The sequence below is a fragment of the Gopherus evgoodei genome, chromosome 22 (assembly GCF_007399415.2).
Source record: "Gopherus evgoodei ecotype Sinaloan lineage chromosome 22, rGopEvg1_v1.p, whole genome shotgun sequence".
NCBI classification, from domain to species: Eukaryota; Metazoa; Chordata; order Testudines; family Testudinidae; genus Gopherus; species Gopherus evgoodei.
Genome location: NC_044343.1, coordinates 10,327,418 through 10,347,632, shown reverse-complemented (window position 1 = coordinate 10,347,632; position 20,215 = coordinate 10,327,418). Strand labels below are relative to the sequence as shown.

Sequence of the window (20,215 nt, the reverse complement as noted above, 5' to 3'; positions counted from 1 at the left end):
TGACTCAGTATTGTCTCTTCCACAGTGGTCAGCATCAGTTGCTTTGGAAGGAGAGGTCCTGCAGTGACTTTCCTCTTGATTCATGTAAAGGTCCGCTTATGCCCTGAAATTTGAGGTTTATATTTTTTCCAAAACTCAACAGTCTTTAATATTTGCCCTTGTAATGTGGATGGTCTCTTCTGTAGTGTTTGTTTAATTCTGTTCAGCTCTTGGCCTCAGTGAGGGTGTGGGGGGAAGAGTTCCACAGACTGACTGCACTGTGTGGAAAAGCATTTCCTTTGATCAGTTTTGAGTGATCCCACTTAGACCTTTGGCCTTGTATTGCATGCCAGGGTAAATAAGAGCACCTGAACTGCCTTCTCTCAATCATTACAGCATACACTTTTAGCATCGGCTGTGACTTTTAACATCCACCTGGGAGCTTGGCTTTTAAGGACACATGCTGTATAGAACTCAATTAATATGACTCCTCCATGGCTGGATTCCAAGCTTAGCTTTAAGCTGCTAAACAATGTTGCAATATTGCACTATACAGTTAAAATAATCCCTTAACATTGAATTTCTTTAAAGGAAGTATTAAGCTTGGAATAAACCATTAACTAACTGCTTACGGTTTAACTTTTTTTCTGTTGCAGTAATGTAAAGGGAGTCAGCCAGGAATGGTACTGACTGCAGTCAGCAGTAACGCTGAGGGCTTTAAAGGGGAGGCTGTCACACTGAAATTGACTTGGAATTAAAAGTTGAGAGCTCTTTGGAGCAGGGAATGTTCTGTGGTGTTGTACAGCGCTAGCACAGTGGAGTCATAGTCCATGATTGGGGCTCCTGGGTGCTACCACACTCCAAATGATCAATTATTATAATACTCCTGCCTGTGTCCTTTGCCAAGTTTTGGTCATTTTGCAATCACATTTGCCTACTTTTAAAAATGTTAATCTCTCCTCTCTTGCTGTGTGGAAGACCCACATAAACAACAAGCTGGCCGACTGACTAGAAAGGAGAAGTGCTCTCCAATGTGTAAAAGTATTACATTGACTGCATAAACTTGTGAGTGACTGGAGTGTAACTTTCAATGATGGTCATTGACTGTTATTTGTAGCAATATTACATAAAAATTGCAGTTTTGTACCTGTGTTGGTTGCTGGATGGGGAGAGAGATGAGGTGGGGGAGGTAATATCTTTCATTGGACCAACTTCTGTTGGTGAAAGCGAGAAGCTCTCAAGCTTGACGTTGGTCCAATAAAAGATATTACCTCTCTCATCTTGTCTCTCAGACAGATTGCAGAGAAGTGTAATTTTTAAGGTGATAGCATCTCAGGATAAAAGTCAAAGTCTCATAATTTAAAAAGAGAATAAAAGACGTTCCCATAGCTAGGACACAAGCACAGAATTTGGGTGGCAAAGCTTCCTGTCCTTGTTCCTCTGCAGACATTTTATGTGACCTTGGGCAAATCGCTAAGTTTCTCTGTGCTTTGTCCTCCATCTTTAAAATGGGGATAATCCTGACCTACGTCTCAGGTGTTTTGAGAGGATAAACACATTAAAGATTGCAAGGCGCTCAGGTACTGCAGTGATTGGGACAGTGTACGAACCAAAAATAGATTAAAATAATGTGGGACACTGATGTGAACCCAAAGTAATTGCATTCATGTCATTGTGGTTCTTCTGGATTTATGTCAATGTAACTGAGAGCCGAGTTAGGCCTGCAGTAAATAGGAGCATGTTGAGACAGGAGCAAGCATAACAGATAAATTTTTGTTCTTTGTTTTGCTGCTGCTAGTGCTAGGTGTTTTACTGCCATCTTGCAGCCAGAGGAAATATTGCAGGAGATAATTGAGAAAAGGCTAACAAGTGTCACCCAGAAAATCAGTGGCAGAGCTGAGTATATACCCCAGATATCCTAACTCCTATGGCTGTGCTTTAACCACAAGACAATCCTTTCTGTGAAAATTCCCGTACATTATCATCGATCCAAATAGGCATGCATGTGTGTAACTGACATGGCTCAGCATAAGCCAAAACCAGAAATTGAAAACGTTCTTTGGCTCACTGTGTTAGCAAGCAGACGCTTCAGAAGTAAGCATCTTGCGTAAAAGGAAGCATTGCCCAGGCGAAGCCTGTCTTGGAAGGGTGCGGTGTGCCCACAAACACATTCTTTCTTGAGGACCTACCACTCAGAAGCCTATCTGGCTGCCAATGACTTTGAGGCGTCAGAAACAAATTAAGCTTCTGCTATGCTGTAAATCCGATTAGTCTTGCAATATCCTGTACCTGTAGTACTAATCCGAGCAAAGCTTTCCATGGCACTGGCATATGCGGGTGTGCTTAGCTAACTTTTATTTGATGGTTTTCCCCTCTGCTTCTGTGAAATTGCAGTTTAACCCTTTTGTTTAGAAGCTAAATGGAGTTGAGGACCTGACTCATCTGGAGCAGTTACTGAGAGGTGGATGCAGAGACATCTGAGTGCTGATCTCCAGAGAAAACTTTACAGCCCTGTCTACATTAGTGCTGTCACTAATGGAGCAGAACAAGTGGGAGCACAGAATCATAGACAATGTCGGACTCGTAAGGATCTCGAGAGGTCATCTAGTTCAGCTCCCTGCACTGAGGCAGGACCAAGTCTACCTAGACCAGCTTAGCAAGAATATCCTAGTGCAGGCACAGCCACGCCTAAAGTTAGCTTCCTAAATCCACAGTTAGGAAGCTAATAAGATTGGCATCATTATCAAAGGTGCTTAACATCTGTAGCTTCCCCTGACTACAGTATTGACAATATTTGTATACTTCATTGAAGCAAAAATTTACTACATCCAATCATGATTTAATCTGGAGAAAAGACTGCGGGGCCTGATAACTTGTCAAATATGTTAAGAACTGTTATAAAGAGGACCATGATCAATTGTTCTCCATGTCCACTGAAGGTAGGACAAGAAGTGATAGACTTAATCTGCAGCCAGGGAGATTTAGGTTAGATATTAGGGAAGGACTTTATAACCATCAGGATAGTTAAGCTATAGAATAGGTTTCAAAGGGAGTTTGTGGAATTCCTCAATGGAGGTTTTTAAGAAGGGGTGGGACACAAACACCTCTCAGGGATAGTCTAGGTTTACTTGGTTCTGCCTCAGTGCAGGAGGCTGGACTAGATGACCTCTTGAGATCCCTGCCAGCCCTTTATTTCTATGATTCTATGTCTGTTGGTGTTGTCACTGCTGGGTGATGGCCAAAAAGAGGAATGAACAAACTTTATAAATAAAGTGAGATCATGTGTGATGCTTTACCCTACATACACATTGGTGGGTACTAGAAACCGGATCCTGAGAGGTGCATCCACAACTCCTTGTCTTTCATGGGAACTGAAGGTGCTTGGGCCCTCGGAGGAGTTGGGCTATGTGTGTATACTTCTACGTCCAGTGCTGTCTACAAGTGAAATGAATGTGGTGCTCTCATTTTTGCCTCTGAAATGGCCACATGTTCACCAGATAATCTGTAGTTTGAGGATGAGAGGAGTCCTAGTCTCCACTATGCAGAGAAGGGAAACTCCATGAGTTGTAGCTCCCAGGGTTGCAGTGCTGTTGCCCATGCGGTCCCAATGGTGGGAATAAACAGAGGACTCCTGTTTCTAGGGCTGTCAGCCCAGCACAGAGCAAACAATGCAATTTTCAGGCAGGACTTGTGCATGAACCCAGGGGGTTGTACATTGTTGGCTTTTGTTTCTGCTCACTGCTTAGGTAATCTGAGCCTGGCTTAATGTTTTACATTCAAAGCTGCATCAACATGGAGAAACAGCATGCAGACTGCTAGGCGGACAAGGAGGCCTAGCGAGTCCAAACACAGACCTCACACCCAAAGTAGGGATTTACAGTTCACATGCAATTGCTGCTGGTTGGCCAGCTTCACGGGCCTTCAGGATCATGCACAGATATGCTTTGCAGGCTGATTCTGATGGTAGCTCTGGGTTGGTTGATTTTCTGAAGTCCTTCTCCACCAGTGCACCCACATGGGGTAGCCACAAACAGATCCAAACTGTTCATCATACTATCTATGCGATTAGACCTACTCACAGAGCAGTGAAGCTTGGCTTTATGTTTCTCCCTGGACAGGTCATGCGGAGTACTAATGTCATAAAAAGTAAGAATTTAAATGGATAGCATTTAAGATTCAGCAGGATCTTGTTTTTATTGAAGGTTTCTGCTACAGGGTTGGTAAATTTCTCTTTGAAATACATTCTCCATGGTAATGCTTATGCAGCAATCAGTTTTTAATAAGTCTATCAGATGCATCATATTTCTCCTTAATAACGTTACCTTTAAGGCAAACTGGAGTCTATTTTTAAAACAAAATGACCGAATTAGTGGATATGGGGTGAGGAAGGGGGATGCTTCCAGGAAGATTATGTGTCTAAAGGTCAAATCCTGTAACCCTTACTCAGATGACCTGGGGAGTAAGTATGGGAACATTTTCTGGGAAGAAAGTCTTCCCAGAAAAACTGCAGGGAATTGGGTACAAAACATTGCTTCATGGACTGAAAAGCAGCAGAAGGAGCCTAAACCAAGGGTAAGACTACACCGCAGAGTGCACAGTTGTGGGGATTTGCCTACTAGGGAGTTTGGCTCCATCTTATTTTGAACAATCACAAAAGAGTTGGAAGAGGAGGTTAGAGGTGTAAATAGTGTGCTCATGAAGTTCCCAGGAACAGAAAGGAGGCGTGAACCTGAAGGGAAGGGGATGAAGACATTGCACAAAGGCGGCCTGGAGAGGGCAGGGATATGACTAGTAAACAGCCTGAGTTTTATCCTGGAGACACACATGAGAAATACCTCATGGCAGATGTTTAGGATCTGGCTGTGCTGCTGTGTGAGTCAATGGGAGTAGGACTGGGGCCCTAATGTATGCAAGATGCCGAGCAATCTGCCTAGTCTGTGTGTGTGTCAGGGAGCGGGGAGGTACATTCCACCCCAGAACTCCACCTGCGGCAGGCCAGCTGTACCTGGCCCCTCTGGCCTTATTCTTAGTCCAAGTACCACAGAAACTTTAGAGTAAATAGGACCTGAGTCTTAAAAGTCTAACACCTCCCACCCCAGGTTAGCTGCATAAAACTCATCATTTCCTCTTCTGAAGACTGAAGAGCTGAGATGAATCTTAGGGCTCAGTGAATCTACGTATTTCATAACTGATGTATAAGTGTTAAGTCTAACGTGCCCCAGGGCTTTCTGAAGCACGCATAATCCTGAGGGTGTGGAAGAGCGTGTGCTCGGTGGTCTCTGTGAAGTACAAACAGCACAGCCACTCTTCCAGTCGTATGGTCACCTCTGTCTCAGACACCTTCTCTGCAAACTTCAGCAGCAGCAGCACCCTTTTAATCGCCACCCAGTTCCGGAGCAAGACAAGAGTGATTTGGTTCCTGGCAAAGAGCTCCTGGCGTGGTCCCCACAGCAAGACCTGCAGCATGTTCTTTGCTTGTTTGATGGGCACACTCATGCGGGGATCTGGGTGAAGAAGCAGGGTGGCCAGGTTCTGAAGCCCCCATGAATAGATGGACAGGGCTGGGATAGCAGGGAGGTCACCGCTCCTGAGTCCTGAGGGCTTCTCCAAGGGGTTGGGCTGATGCAAGATCTCATAGACCAATATGCCTACCTGGAACCCCTCTGCATTTTGGAAGTGAGCCACAGAGAGCCATTTGGGGGCCATGCTGACTCGGTCTGGATCTCGGGCCACAGAAGTAGATGTCTTCTTTCCTATAGCTTTAGAGAAGTTGCTGATGACCAACCTTGGAAGCGACAGCTCTGCAGACGGATCTTTGTCCTGCTTGCCCAGGTGAGGAGATGGACACTGCACCAAGAGCAGGTTCTCCATGTGAATGTTGTAGTGAGCAACCTTCTGCTGCTTGAGGTGCTCCAGCCCAGTACACAACTGCAGCAGGAGGAGGCAAGCCAGGCGTTCATAGTGCCCAGGCCTGGAGCTGTGGAGATCTCGTGATCCCTTCACAAAATCAGCCAGGGTTTGATAAGGAACCTCAGGAGAGATGGCCACTTGGTTAAGAGGAAGGGATGCACTGGTGGAAACAGCTTCCTCATGTTCTCCAGGACAGAACTGACCCAGCTTCTGAGGCTTTTCCACTGGCATGAGGTCCTTAGGGAGGGAATCAATGAAGTAGCCAAACACTTGCTGAATGTTGAAATGAGCCCCTACAGACATCTGTACAGAGAGACTGCAGGGATGGGATTTATGGACCTGTTAGGGCAAGAACCAGCAATGCTCAGTCAGCCGAACGTGATAAAGAGAACACAATCAATCAATACAGGCTTGAAAATTTCCAGGGTCACACCAGCCAAGGCACTGTTGCAGTCACTTTACACAGCTGTGTGATTCCTAGTTTGCGGCAGAATTCGGGGCAGATCTGCCACACACATTGGAGACACCTTGATGCACAAATTAGGTCTGACATGCAGTATAACACAGGGGGACTATGTTGCGGGGGGCAGAGGGGACTCCTGTCTCCCGCTAGAAAGGGAAATAACCAATTAGAGTCATGCTCTGCAGCTGGAGGGTGATTAACTAATTTGCCTTCTGGTCAGAGGGGTGGTGATAGCTAAGGTCCCTTTGGTACCTGGGCTTTCAAGGATCTAATGGAGCTCAGTTGAGAGGAGGAAGGCTAGACTCCTCTGCAGAAACACAGAGAATAAGTAGCTCAGGCTCCTGTGGATAGGGGCCTTGAGATAGGACTTAAACGGGCAGGAGGACCCACAGAGAGCAGCAGCCGTAGCCTCCTGTGGGGGAAGTCTTGAACTAGAGTCTGTAAGGAGCAGGGAAGATCCCTAGCAGAAGCTGCCGGAGTCCTTGAGGAAGGAAGGCAGTGAGGGAAAGCCTCCTAAGACATGAACCAACAGAGAAGGAGTGCCGCAGGAGTAGGTTTGGCTCCTCTGGGGAAGGGCCTGAGGTAGGGACAGGAAGAGTTATTAGTCCAGCCCAGAAGGGAGAAGCTAGAGGCTTGGGAACCTTAAAGGGGGGCTGTTTTAATCACCAGCTGTGGAGAAATAGCACCAGGATGCTTGAGAGGAAGGAAATGTCCCAAGGAAAAAGCAGTGTGTCTGAAGAAGCACTTAATGCAGTAACTCCTCACTTAAAGTTGTCCCAGTTAATGTTGTTTCGTTATGTTGCTGATCAGTTAGGGAACATGCTTGTTTAAAGTTGTGCAGTGCTCTTTTCTGGCAGGGAATTGGCCCTGCTTTGAGCAGAGAGTTGGACTAGATACCTCCTGAGGTCCCTTCCAACCCTGAGAGTCTATGATTCTAATGCCATTTGGCAGCTGCTTGCTTTGTCCACTGCTTGCAGGAAGAGCAGCCCGTTGCAGCTAGCTGGTGGGGGCTTGGAACCAGGGTGGACCGGCAGCCCCCCTATCAGCTCCCCGCTCCCCTAAGTTCCCTGTGCTGCTGCTGCCCAGCAGGCTATCAATTGCTGGCAGTTCAGCTCTCTCTCCACCCATTGCCATGTGCTGCTCCTGCCCTCTCCCTTGGAGCTGCTCCCAGAGACTCCTGCTTGCTGTGCAGGGAGGAGAGGGGGGGATAATGTCAGGGTATCCCCGTGCTCCTGCACCCTGCTTACTCCTTCTCCATATAGAGCAGGGAGGGGACACGGAGGGAGAGAGACAGAGAGAGCCTGGGGCAACTTCCTGATCCACTGACAAAGACAATGCAATTAAGAGTGGGACAACTTATTTAAAGGGGCAGTGTGCATCTCTCCCCCACCTGGCCCACACACAAGGTGTGTGTCTGTCTCTATCTGCTATGCTGTCTCCCCTCCCTTGTGTTCGTGCTGCCTTGTGTGAGAGGCTACATTAGCAACATTGTGTTCACCCTTGAGGGCTCAGCCAGAGCTAGTTCATCCTTTAGCAGTAAGGCATTCCCTGGGAAATAGCCCACCCTCTGACTCCACCACCTCAGCCAAGCTTCACAATCATCATAGCTGTGAACAGTATTAAACTGTTTGTTTAAAACATATACTGTGTGTATATCTATAGCATATATAGTTTTTTGTCTGGTGAAAAAAATTTCCCTGGCACCTACCCCCCCCCCCCCCGCCCCCATTTACATTAATTCTTATGGAGAAATTGGATTCACTTAACATCATTTTGCTAAAAGTCACATTTTTCAGGAACATAACTACAACGTTAAGTGAGGAGTTACCGTACAGGCATGTTCCCAGGTGGGGAATCCACAGTGGAGGGCGGGGAGCCTGGGTTCCTCTGCCAGCCCCTGAGGAAGGGGGCATGCAAGCCCAGTGCAAGGAATATTGAGCCCAGGGTGGGGATGAAGCCTTGGCCCAAAGGAAAGGCCAAGAAGGGGAACTGAAGGTTCCTTTGTATGGGGACATTTTGGGAACTTTCAGTTGGATCTTCTGGATCCCCTGGAAGGGTTTAAATGTGTATCTGACTTGGTGGAGGGCCAAGCCATGGAAGACCCAGTGAGGAGCAGCAGCCAGCGGGAGGTGCTGGAGCCAAGGTTAAAAGCAATGTTACACCCTGACCCAAGGGGGCGCTCCTTCCCACACCGTTACAGGGGCCTTGATCAACCATGAAATATGTTACTAGTCCAGCGCTGATTCAAGTGCATTTGCAGCCATTAATCCCTGCTCAAGGCTCCCTTCCACAGGGAAACCTTTAGAGCATAGCCAGCTAATAATGGTTAGGCAGGGGGCAAGCAGAAGTGACTGCTCCTGGGTAGTCTACTAAACTGTGATCCAAGGGTATGTCTACACTGGAATATAAGACCCATGGCAGGAGTGGGGCTGGCCTGGGGCAGCTGACTCTGGCTCATGGGGCTGTAAAAATCCAGTGTAGATGTTTGGCCTGAGCCTTATGAGCGTGAGTCAGCTCATCCAAGCCAGCCCCCCGTGTTTAGTTGCTGTGTAGACATCCGCTTAGAGCAGGGGTGGGCAAACTATGGCCCATGGGCTGGATCTGACCCGCGGGATTGCCATCCCCGCGCCGCTCCCAGAAGCGGCTGGCACCACATCCCTGTGACCCCCAGATGGGAGGGGAAAGAGGAGAAGGGGGGAGCACAGAGGGCTCGGCGCCCTGCCCTCGCCTGCAGGCATCGCCCCCCGCAGCTGCCATTGACAGGGAACAGAGAACCACAGCCAATGGGAGCTTCAGGGGAGGTACCTGCAGGTGAGGGCAGCGCACAGAGCCCTCTTCCCCCCTCTCCCCCAGGGGCTGCAGGGACATGGTGCTGGCTGCTTCCGGGAGCGGCGCGGGGTCAGGGCAGGCAGGGAGCCTGTCTTATCCCCGGTGCACACTGCTGCCACCCCAGAGCCATTCAGGGTAAGCGGCACCAGGCCAGAGCCTGAACACCTGCCCTGAGCCTCTTGCTGCACCCCTCCTGCACCCTGCACCCAACCCCTGCCCTGAGCACCCTCCCGCACTCTGCACCTCTCCTGCACCCCAACCCCCTGCCCTGAGTCTCTTGCTGCACCCCACACCCCTCCTGCACCCCAACGCCTTGCCCTGAGCCCCTTCCTGCGCATCGAACCCTCTCCCACACCCCACAGTCTGTCCCACACCCCAGCTGCCTGCCTCAGCCCTACATTCATGGTCTTGCAAGCAATTTCCCCATTCAGATGTACCCTTGGGCCAAAAAGTTTGCCCACCCCTGCCTTAGAGTCACTCCATCCACCCTCCCTCAGCCCCTTCTATTTGCTGCTTCTCCCTGTTCCTACTTACACACTTAGTCTGTAAGGCCCAGATCTTCAACAGTATTTAGGTGCCTAACTCCGACTTGCGTTGCTGAATTCAGCAGGGGATTGGGAATTGCACAGCAATGTTAATTGATGGGATCCTGGAACATTTCTAGCTTGTACTGATTGTTTTGGAGTTTTTTTGTTTCTTCTCTGGTTTCAATAAGCAGTTGGGTGCCCAGATACCTGGGGGCGGCGACTGGTCGGAGGGGGGTTTGCCTTCCTCTGCAGGACATTTGCAGGTTTAAACTAGTGTAAATGGTGAATCCTCTGTGACTTGAAGTCTTTAAACCATGATTTGAGGACTTCAGGAACTCACCCGCTCCCGAAACAGACCCCTAACCTCTGGCTAAGTGTGACCTGCAGTGTGTAAGACGTCAGACTAGATGATCACAATGGTCCCTGCTGACCTTAAAGTCTATGAGTCTGTGAGACCTGAGCCTTACAGACTAAATGGACAAGTAGTCACAGGGAGAAGCAGCAAAAGGTGGGGTGAGGGCAGGCGAATGGAGCGACTCCAATCAGATCATGGGTTTTAGCAGACTAATTGTGTGCACACATCAGAGAACAAAATCAATCAGCGCAGGCTAAAAATGTTGCAAGGTCACATCTGCTGACTCAGTGTTGTGATCAATTAATGTTGCTGTGCGATTCCTGGACCACTGCAGAATTCAGTGAAATCCAGGGGTCTTGGCTGCCTAAATAGCTTTAGGCCCAGATGCTCAAGCTCTTTGGGGCAAGGAATATTTCCCCCTGAGTGTGATCAGGCCTAGCACCAGGGGAGCTCCAGGTGCTACTGTAACATACAAAGGGATGATGATGATAGGATGCAGCACATGGCCAGCTACCACCTTCATCTCTAGTAACATTGGGTTTGGAAGAAACTTGCCTTATGGGAAGGCTAATATTGCCCACTGTGACCTGCTCTGTTGGCTCCAAGTCCCTGGGCAAGTTGCCAGCTCAGCTCCTGGCCAGACACAGGTTGGAGGTCCCCAGTCCAGCCTCTGGCTCTGTTAACAACTCCAGCAGAGAATGGGGAGGGGAGGCAGCTTTGGAGCACTGCGCTGGGAGCTGCAGCTGAGCCTGTCAGTCTGTTGATTCCTATCTGGAGTTTCCAGTGCCTGGTCCCACAGTGGAATCCCACCTAACCCTTCCCTGTTGTCTCTTCTCTGAACTGAACAGAGAAGAGTAAGAAGTATTGGGGGAAGGGGCAGGAAGGGCACGTGAATGAAGTTCACTTCATTTCAGGGCTATAAACTTTTGGCATCAACAGGTGCAACCAGGGCTGGCTTTAGGAGGTGCGGGGCCCAATTCGAACAGTTTTGATGGGATCCCGGCAGTGATGACTGGAAAAAAAAACCACGTAAAAAAATACGTGGGGCTTGTACTCACCGGGCAGTGCTCCAAGTCTTTGGTGGCACTTCGGTGGCGGGTCGTCCACTCGCTCCAGGTCTTCAGCGGCACCGAAGGACCCACCGTCAAAGTGTCATTGAAGACTCGAAGCGAGCAAAGGACCCGCTGCCAAAGTGCCGCTGAAGACCCGGAGCACCGCCAGGTGAGTAAAAATTAAAAAGGCGCCTTTAGCCAGGGAAGGGATTCTCACTGGGCGCAGGGCCCTCTTAGGTGCGGGGCCCGATTCGGGGGAATTGGCGGAATAGGCCTAAATCCGGCCCTGGGTGCAACAGATTCATGGGGTCTGATCTGTCCCTGCTGGAAGCCAGTGTTGTTCCTCCAGGGATGAACTTGGCTTGAGGCAGCTAAGTCAGATGACAGCAGGCAGGGTGCATGAGACGCAGCAGGGTGAAATCACACTGCAGGAGCTTCTACCTGCCCCACCACCCTGATACTCAGCCTTGGAGAGCGTCATAAATGCTTGTGAAATTTTCCTGGTTGTTTCCAGTGGGCTGCCGAGAACGTGCGATGTGGCTCGGCCATTAACGCTAGGCATCAAAACGTGGGCTGCTATTCCCAGACCTGGGGTGTTCAGTGTGTGATGGAGGCTGCCGTGGGTCTCACTCCAAGCTGCTACCCTGGACTGTTAGGCCAGGCTGCAACCACGTTTTCTCGCGTCAGGCTGCAGGCAGGCGGTGTGATTACCGTGTGTGTGGACGTACTCAAGCTAGTTTGATCGTGCTAGCTCGCTAACGCTAGCAGGGTAGCTGCAGTGGCACAGGCTAGCTGCCCAAGGACGATGCCACCTAGGATCCTGGGCATGGACTGGGGGGCCAACCTGGGCCACAGCCTGTGTCACTGTGGCTATGCTGCTATTGATGGAGCTAGCTGGGGTACATCGACCCGTGCTGCAGTCATGCCTCCCAATTGCAGTGTAAACGTACCCTGACTCCCATTGCCCCAGGCTGCCTTCCAACACCTGCTGCTGGCTGGTATCACTGCAGCCTGCTGGGCCAGGTTTTCACATGTTCAGTGCCCAGAACTGGGGCTCTACACCCTGAAAATGGCCCATCATCTGCTGAGGTCTGAGTTGCAGGTCCTCTCGGCTAACCCCAGAGCCCCCCCGCTGAACCCTGAGTCTGATTATCTTGGTTCCAGTCTCTGCTTTGCCTGGAACCCCCCATTATCATGGGTGATGCTCCTGGTGAAAAGACACCACTGCCCTCCAGGATGGCTGTAAGTGATATGGGATTCCCCCTCACACACACACACACCCCGCCCGAGCTGGATCAGCCTGTCTTTGCTGGGGGGAACCAACTAGCCCTACCCCTCTACTCTTCACTCTAACACTATCTGATCCCCCTTGGAGGCCAAGAACAACCGGCTGGATAACACAACACAGACAATAATGGACAAAGAAAGTCCACCGAGGGGCCTGCATGCCTGAGGAGTTTGGGGATTTGGCTCTGCACCCTTTCATCTCTAGTTCAACTCCACCCCAGGTCAGTTGTAACTGAAACTCATCCTGCACTCAGGTCAAACTGCCACTGGGGACGGTGGAAGAAGCTATTCTGGGGGATAGAGGGCTTCCTGGGGCACCTTTGCCCAGCAGTATGGATGCGTTCATGTTGCGACATTGAAAATCAAGACCATCTGTCAACTCATTATGAGGGAAAAGCGTCACTGGTTTTTTATGATCCTTTTGAGAACCGTGTAAAGAATCACTGATGCCTCTCCAAAAGGTTTGGGGAGCATCTGACTGGGTCTTTCTGACACAGCATGAGCTTCTGATTGCTCCAGCTGCTCTTTTGTTCTTCTGTACTGGGGTGGCGGCATGAAAAGTGGATCGTGGTTCGTCTGCTCCTGCTGCGACGCCTCCCCCCAGCAGTGACAAACCGCTGCAGGGCCCCAGCACAGCTGACTGCCATGGCAATCCTGAGGAAGTCACCAATAGCAGATCTTCACCATAAAATCAATCAATCACCCTTTCCCCATTGATCGCAAAGCACTTGCACTACAGTGAGGTCAGAATCGTAAGCTCCATTTTAGAGAGGGGGAAACTGAGGCGCAGAGAGGCAGTAACTTCTCCAAGGTCACCCAGTGCATTAGAACCCAACTTTCCTGATACCTAGGCTTGTCTAACCCAATAGACCATGCTGTCTAATCCCCACACCTCACTAGTAAGGAGCAGCAAGGGATGGGCTCCTTGGGACCAGAAATCTATTTTTCATTGAGATTCTCAGACTTGGTGGTGGTGGTGGTGAGCTGCACGGATCAGGGCTGACCTGATTCAGGTCTTTCCCCATCTCTAATATTTATGGTTACCTTGGCTGCGAATATTTGCTGGGCTTGCTCAGAGGCACAGGAAACACGATAATACCAGGCGTCTCCTGTTTCACAACATGGCTCCTTGTCTAAGAGCGTGAAATCTGCCCACTTCTTTCCTGCAAGCTCTGCTCCCATCAGCTGCTGCTCCTCCTCCTTTCCGCCCAGGATCTCCTGCGCCCGTGCTGTGAGATGGATCAAAGACGCCAGGTGGCACCCCATCACCTTCTCATAGACGTTGGCCGTGCTCGCCAGGTCCTCAAAGAAGTGGGTGAGCTCCCCATCGGGAGTAGTGAACGTCAGTTCTTCTGTGGTGATGTGCCCGGGGACAGGGACAGGGTGAGCTTTACGCAGGGCGTCCCAGGGCTCAGATTCACCCAGGCTTTGGGACTTAGGCAAGTATCTTTTAGGGCTGCAGAGAAGTCCTTCCGTCGACTCAGAGTAGCTGCGGCTGCCTCCTCTGCTGTGTGTGGAGACTTCATACAGGGTGTTGTGGACAGAGTGCGGCGTGGGGAAGTGGGCACTCTTGCACGGGTAGTAGTGATGAGTCTGCATCTCGGGCAAGGACCTGGTTCTGCTGAGCTGCTTTTTTGGCAAGGGTGGAGGGAGAGGATCACGGCTGGCCTCAGACGGGGGCTTTTCAGGTGACTCCCCTCGGCATGCCTTGGCTGGCACCAAGTGTGCTCGCATTTCCCCTGCAAGGGAATAACAATTACAGGTTTACACAGTCACCACTTCCGACCTCAAAATGCCTCCCAGGTGCTCAATGAGTCTGCAAGGGCCTACACTGGGCAGCTCCTGTCTGCATCCCTAGCCGAGTCACCCACTGTTCTGCCCCAGTCCTGCAACCCCAATAGCTCCTTCACCTGGAAGCATCTCTGAGCCTTCTTCCCTGCTGCCTCTTCCGTCTGCAATGCACCTTCCAGAGCAACTGGCCTCGTCTCCACCACCACCTTCTGATCCTTCCTTTGCCCACACTGCTGCCCTCTAGCCTACAAGCTGTGAGAGGGCAAGGGAGGCCCAGGGTTCAGATGGGGGATGGAGGAGCTGTGGCATGGGGGCATTTCCAGGGAGGGGTAATGGCTGGGTGGCAACTCTCAGCTTGCAGGACAGCTTATAGTTAGTGGCAGCATGTTGACACCCAGTCAAATCCGGGGGTTAACTTGCCCCCCTTGTTGTCCCACTGACCCTGGGAGAGCAGTTATTGTTCACCCCCCTGCACCTCTCCAGGTACAAAAGGCCTAACTCCCCCTGCGAAATCACTAGCCCCACCCTGAGCTTTCCCTCTGAACGGCACTGAAGTACTGACCAGGACTCAGACCTGGAGGGCTAAAGTAAGAGGGAAGAACCACAACTGCATAGGAGGTCAGATTGTCAAGTGCTCGGTGTGATCCAGTCCTCAATGTGTGTTATGGGCCCTCTGTGCCTAAGCCACAGGGGATACGAGTCCGTTACAGGCCCTAACTAAACATCTTCTGCTCAGGCTGTAGCAATGCATGCATCGTTCTCGCCAAGTCCCCGGTTCGATCCCCACCGTGTCGGCCAAGAGGGCAACCATCATGCGCAGCACCCCATGTTCACCCCCTGGGCCAAGCTCTTGGGAAAACCAGGCCGACAGCTGCTAGCCGCATCCAGCTCCGTGCCAGTGAGTTGGTGGCCCAGTTCCCTCTGAGCTCTGCTGGAGGCCACTCACCTATGTTGCTGTAAACGAGATCTCCCTGGGCTCTGTGCTGGGCAGAGCTGCCAGCCCCTGCAGCCTGCATTGACGAGGGTGGCTCAGCAGAGCCAGGCAAGCTGAGCTGAGAGCTGCTCGTTCTTCTGGCTGGGATGAGCTCTCTGTAGGGAGGGAAGGGGAGGTTAGGCCAAACTCCCAGCAAAGTTTCCTCCATTTTCTGCCAGCGAAAGAGAAACTAAAGAAAAGAGGAAGCGGGTGATGCTCGAGGGCCTCCAGTTTGCAAAGGGGCCTGGAAAGTCTGCTAGCTTTGCCGTTGTCTGTGCTGCTTCTCGGCAGTATATGGCAGCATTGGCACAAATTCCAAGGCGGGAGAGGGAATATCTCTGACTAGGGGGACCAGATGTCCCAATTTTATAGGGACAGTCTCGATTTTTGGGTCTTTTTCTTATATAGGCTCCTATTACCCTCCACCCCCTGTCCTGACATTCTCCCACCCAGCTTTTTCATAGAATCATAGAATCTCAGGGTTGGAAGGGACCTCAGGCGGTACCTAGCCCCACCCCCTGCTCAAAGCAGGACCAATTCCCAACTAAATCATCCCAGCCAGGGCTTTGTCAAGCCTGAGCTTAAAAACCTCTAAGGAAGGAGATTCCACCACCTCCCTAGGGAACCCATTCCAGTGCTTCACCACCCTCCTAGTGAAATAGTGTTTCCTGATATCCAACCTAGACCTCCCCCACTGCAACTTGAGACCATTGCTCCTTGTTCTGTCATCAGGTACCACTGAGAACAGTGTAGATCCATCCTCTTTTGAACCCCCTTTCAGGTAGTTGAAAGCAGCTATCAAATCCCCTCATTCTTCGCTTCTGTAGACTAATAATTTGCTTTCTCGTTCACACTCTTTTCATAGGGCGCTACAGTCATGTGTCCCTATCCATACTTCTGTTACCCTCTCCCCTCACTGTGCAGGGGATATTTGTGTGCATCTCTGGGGTTGAATCCAGGCCATTAGCAGACCCTGGAAGGGCGGCCTTGTTTTCTCCTCTGCCCTCTCCTGTGGATGGACCCCGTGTGGGTGCATCGCAGGCTGGGAGCATACTGAAGCTGGACACATGGGAAGACCCAGTCACGTCCACACAGTTACAGCAGTGCCTGGAATCAGTGTGCAAGTCGGAGTCCTGCCATAGGGACGGGACCAAGGTAGGTCTGGAGCCCTGAAACGTCATGTGACTGGGAGCAGTCCCTCATCAGCCTTCCTGCGCATGCCACATCCTTATTAAATGGGTGATGAGACCCTGGGGAGCAGTGAACTCTAGAGGGCTCTAAATGTCCCAATAAAATACTCAGGTTTGGAGGGGAACCTGGCTGTAGAAAATCAGATTGGAGAGGAGGGGGCCCTCTGGAGCCTGGGGAGGAGTGGGGCGAGTAACAGGAAGGCGTGTTCTGGGCTGAGAGTCAAGACTCTTCAGGTGGTTGCTAGAGAGAGCAAACTACAGAAGCCAGATCCCTTCCCTGGATCAGAGCCAGAGTCTCTGGCAGTTTCAGTTCCTAGCCCCACCCTGTTATGGCTGTGCTTATAATTGGGGCCTTTTCAAGGAAGTCAGCACTTTGTTGGGCCTTTTAACAAACCCTAAATCCTGCAAACATTTCTCCACATGCTGGGCCAGATCCACCCCCAGGAGGAGCCCAGGGGATTACACCAGGGATCAGGTTGGCCCCTTTGGCTCTTTTTTTTTTTTTTGAAAGCACCGGATAACGGAAGAGCCTTTTAAATGAGTCTCTATTTGACTCTGGGCTCACCAGGCCACCTCCAAGCTGTTCCTTGGCTGGCTCCGTAATTTACGTTCCACCAGATCATTGCTGCGGCCCCCACACTGCCTGGGCGCTTTGTGCGAACAGCTCCCATAGGGGGAAGTTTTGCAAGAGGAATTGAAGTGAGATGCTTGACTAGAGCAGGGGAAGTGTGGTCAGGGCTGTTAAACCACAGATGGCAACGGGGCTTTTAGCAGCCACCCATGGGGCAGTGGCTCCCTGCACAATAACCAGACATCTTCCTGAAAATTCTGTGTGTAGGGAAAGGGGCAGGTGCCGTGGTAGAGGCACATTTTGGGGCAGTTTGTCGAAAGGAGAGAGTATGGGAAGGGGGAGCCAATAACTTGAAGCACGATCTTGGACACATCTCTTCACCTCTCTTCTTCCCCTCCACACCCCCCCCGCCGCCCCCAAAAATCTGGGGAATGGTGGGATTGATGCTGCTTTACCTCCTGGGGGTGCTTGTGAGAATTGCTGAAGGTTAGTAGAATGGTGTAGAGCAGTAGCTCTCAATCAGGGCTCCGGGGAGGGTGACCAGACAGCAAGTGTGAAAAATCGGGACAGGGGGTGGGGGGTAACAGGAGCCTATATAAGAAAAAGACCCAAAAATCAGGACTGTCTCTATAAAATCGGGACATCTGGTCACCCTAGGTCCGGGGCCCCCTAGGGGGCTGTGAGCAGGATTCAGGTGGTCCGCCAAGCAGGACTAGTGTTAGACTTGCCGAGGCCCAATGCAGAAAGCCCTGAGCCCTGCCATCCGGGGCTGAAGCAGAAGTCTGAGTAACTTGGCTTCACAGGGGCCCCTGTGGCGTGAGGCCCCAGGCAATTGCCCTGCTTGCTACCCCTTAACACCGGCCCTGGCTTTTACATGCAGAAAACAGGTGTTGTGGCACAGGTGGGCTGTGGAGTTTTTATAGCATGTTCGGGGGAGGGGGAAGTCTGAGACCCCCTGGTGTAGAGCATGATCTGGGCAGGCTCCTGTTGGTCCATGTGCCGTGGTCCAGCAGCACTCCTGGACTTGCAAACATTCATGGACCCCTGTGTGCACATGTGTGTATACTACAGGCCTGTGCACATGCCTTGTCCCTGCGTGCTACAAGATTTCCTCTGCAACTGTTTCTCTCCTGTTTTAGCTGTGCACGTCCCTCGACAGCTTAGCCCTACACCTCCATTTCATCCCAGATGTTTAACCTCCAGAGGTTGCTAAGCAGGAGGCTCAGAGCCTGGGACAGGAGGGGAGGGGAGGGTGCTTCCTGCGAAATATTAGCCATGCAGATTCCTAGACGGGGCTTTGCAGAACAGGCCTCGGAGCTTGACTGAGGAGGAGGATGCTGGGGACAGCAAGCTGCTCCTAGTTTATGGGGGCTACCACCACCCCGTGAGCTAATAAGGAGCTCCCATTAACTAGGTTCATTCTAGGATAAAACTCGTACCCCTGGAATCAAAAGGACGTGGCAGGGATTTTTCAGTCTCCTACCGGATCCTTAGGTCCCTTGTGTCCTGTGCATCAGTGGGCTGGGCTGGAAAAGCTGAGAAGGACGATCCCAATGGCTCTTAGAACGCCCCCGCCCCCACTGTTCAAACTGCACGATAGACCAGGGACTCAGAGCCTCCAGCTCGCCGATTTCAATCTAGGCTGAGCAGTTGGCAGTGTCCAAAGGTAGCTGCTCCGAGAGCTCTGTGATGTGAATTTGGGGGGGTAGCCTCCCCAGTGGACATGTGTCCACATCACCAAACTTTCCTGCTGAACTCAGCAGGCCTGAGTTAGACAGCACCCAGGTGGAGGGATTCACTTCATCCTCTCACAGAAATCATGGCTAATATGCAACCCAAAACCCAACCACTGACTTGCTTTGTGATCCTCAGTATGTCACTTAACCTCTTTGTGCCTCAGCTTCCCATTGTCTTCCCAGTGAGATCAGTCAGCCCACGGAGTCCAGTGGTGTGCAGGTGCGGGGTTCAGATTTGCTCGTTCACAGAGAGAGGTGCTAGTCCCAACATTTGGATAAAGATTGGGGGCTGGCATTTGACAACCCCAAAGTTTAAGGATATTTGAGTCTGAGTTTCTGGTCCACACCCCGTTCTGGTCTTTTCCATCTCCAACCCTTTATGATCTCACTGCAAACACCTTTCTTCCCCCTTCCCTCTGCCTCTCTGCTCTTATTGATTCATGAAGTTATTGGGCTTGAATGCAGTGATTAGGTGAAATTCTCAGGGCTTTGCTATGCAGGAGATCAGACTAGATTATCATAACGGTCCCTTCTGGCCTTGAAAATCCACAGCTTAACTTTGGGGACCTGGGAGGTGCCAGGCCTGGGAAGCATTAGTACAGCAGGAAAGTCTGTTACCTTTGTGTTTTCCCTGGGAGAAGTGGGGGTGCCGCTGGCTCCAACTCCGGCATGTCCTTCCTTTCCAAAACCATCCTCATGGTGAGTGGATCATCTCTTTGGCCAGCGCTCTGATTCCCATCACCTTCTCTTTCTGGGCCAGCCACTGGCTTGTGACTTGTTTGCTGGGGCAGCAGCAGCGGGGCTGCGCGGCTATCAGACATCGGGAAGGCTTTGAAGCTGCGGCAGAACTCTTGCTGCAGGGAGAAGTGGCTGAGGCTGGGGCTGCAGTGGGGAATGGGCTTTCACAGCACTTGGTGTAACCACAGCGCTTACAGGAGGATGTTCTGTCAAACTACGTTTCAAAACCTCTTGCAGGGCTAAACTAAGCCATGGTGTCGCTGTGAGGGCAATGGAATTACACCAGGAACAAATCTGTCCCCACTAATTTACATTTCCTTCCTTATCTGTGTTGCTTGCGACACCTTACGCTTTTATAAACAGAGAGTGTTACAAAGCTACTGCATAGACGTGCAGTTTGTTTATTCATAGAATCATGGACTATAGGGTTGGAAGGGACCTCAGAATGGCACCTAGTCCAACCTCCTGCTCAAAGCAGGATCAGCCCCAACTAAATCATCCTAGCCGGGACTTTGTCAAGCCTAAGCTTAAAAACCTCTAAGGAAGGAGATTCCCCCATCTCCCTAGGGAACCCATTCCAGTGCTTCACCACCCTCCTAGGGAAATAGTGTTTCCTAATATCCAACCTAGAGCTCCCCCACTGCAACTTGAGACCATTGTTCCTTGTTCTGTCATCTGCCACCACTGAGAACAGCCGAGCTCCATCCTCTTTGGAACTCCCCTTCAGGTAGTTGAAGGCTTTTATCAAATCCCCCCTCACTCTTCTCTTTTGCAGACTAAATAAGCCCAGTTCCCTCAGCCTCTCCTGGTAACT

General features: G+C 50.9%; 1 protein-coding gene across 1 annotated transcript; it reads right to left on the bottom strand.

Moving 5' to 3' along the window:
- Positions 1-4,163: 4,163 nt before the first annotated feature.
- On the bottom strand, positions 4,164-19,546 carry PEAK3 (PEAK family member 3). Its single transcript, XM_030540736.1, has 4 exons — positions 19,282-19,546; positions 15,140-15,282; positions 13,447-14,141; positions 4,164-6,228 (listed from the first exon to the last, which is right to left on the bottom strand). The coding sequence occupies exons 1-4, from the start codon at positions 19,482-19,484 to the stop codon at positions 5,188-5,190; spliced, it is 2,082 nt and encodes a 693-aa protein (XP_030396596.1). The 5' UTR covers positions 19,485-19,546; the 3' UTR covers positions 4,164-5,187.
- Positions 19,547-20,215: the final 669 nt, after the last annotated feature.

Coding starts and splice junctions, on each gene's coding strand:
- PEAK3 (XM_030540736.1), bottom strand. CDS start 19,484: ATGTCTGATAGCCGCGCAGCCCCGCTGCTGCTGCCCCAGCAAACAAGT. Junction 15,283..19,281: donor CTCCCAGGGAAAACACAAAG/GTAACAGACTTT, acceptor CCCTCCCTACAG/AGAGCTCATCCCAGCCAGAA. Junction 14,142..15,139: donor TCTCGTTTACAGCAACATAG/GTGAGTGGCCTC, acceptor ATTCCCTTGCAG/GGGAAATGCGAGCACACTTG.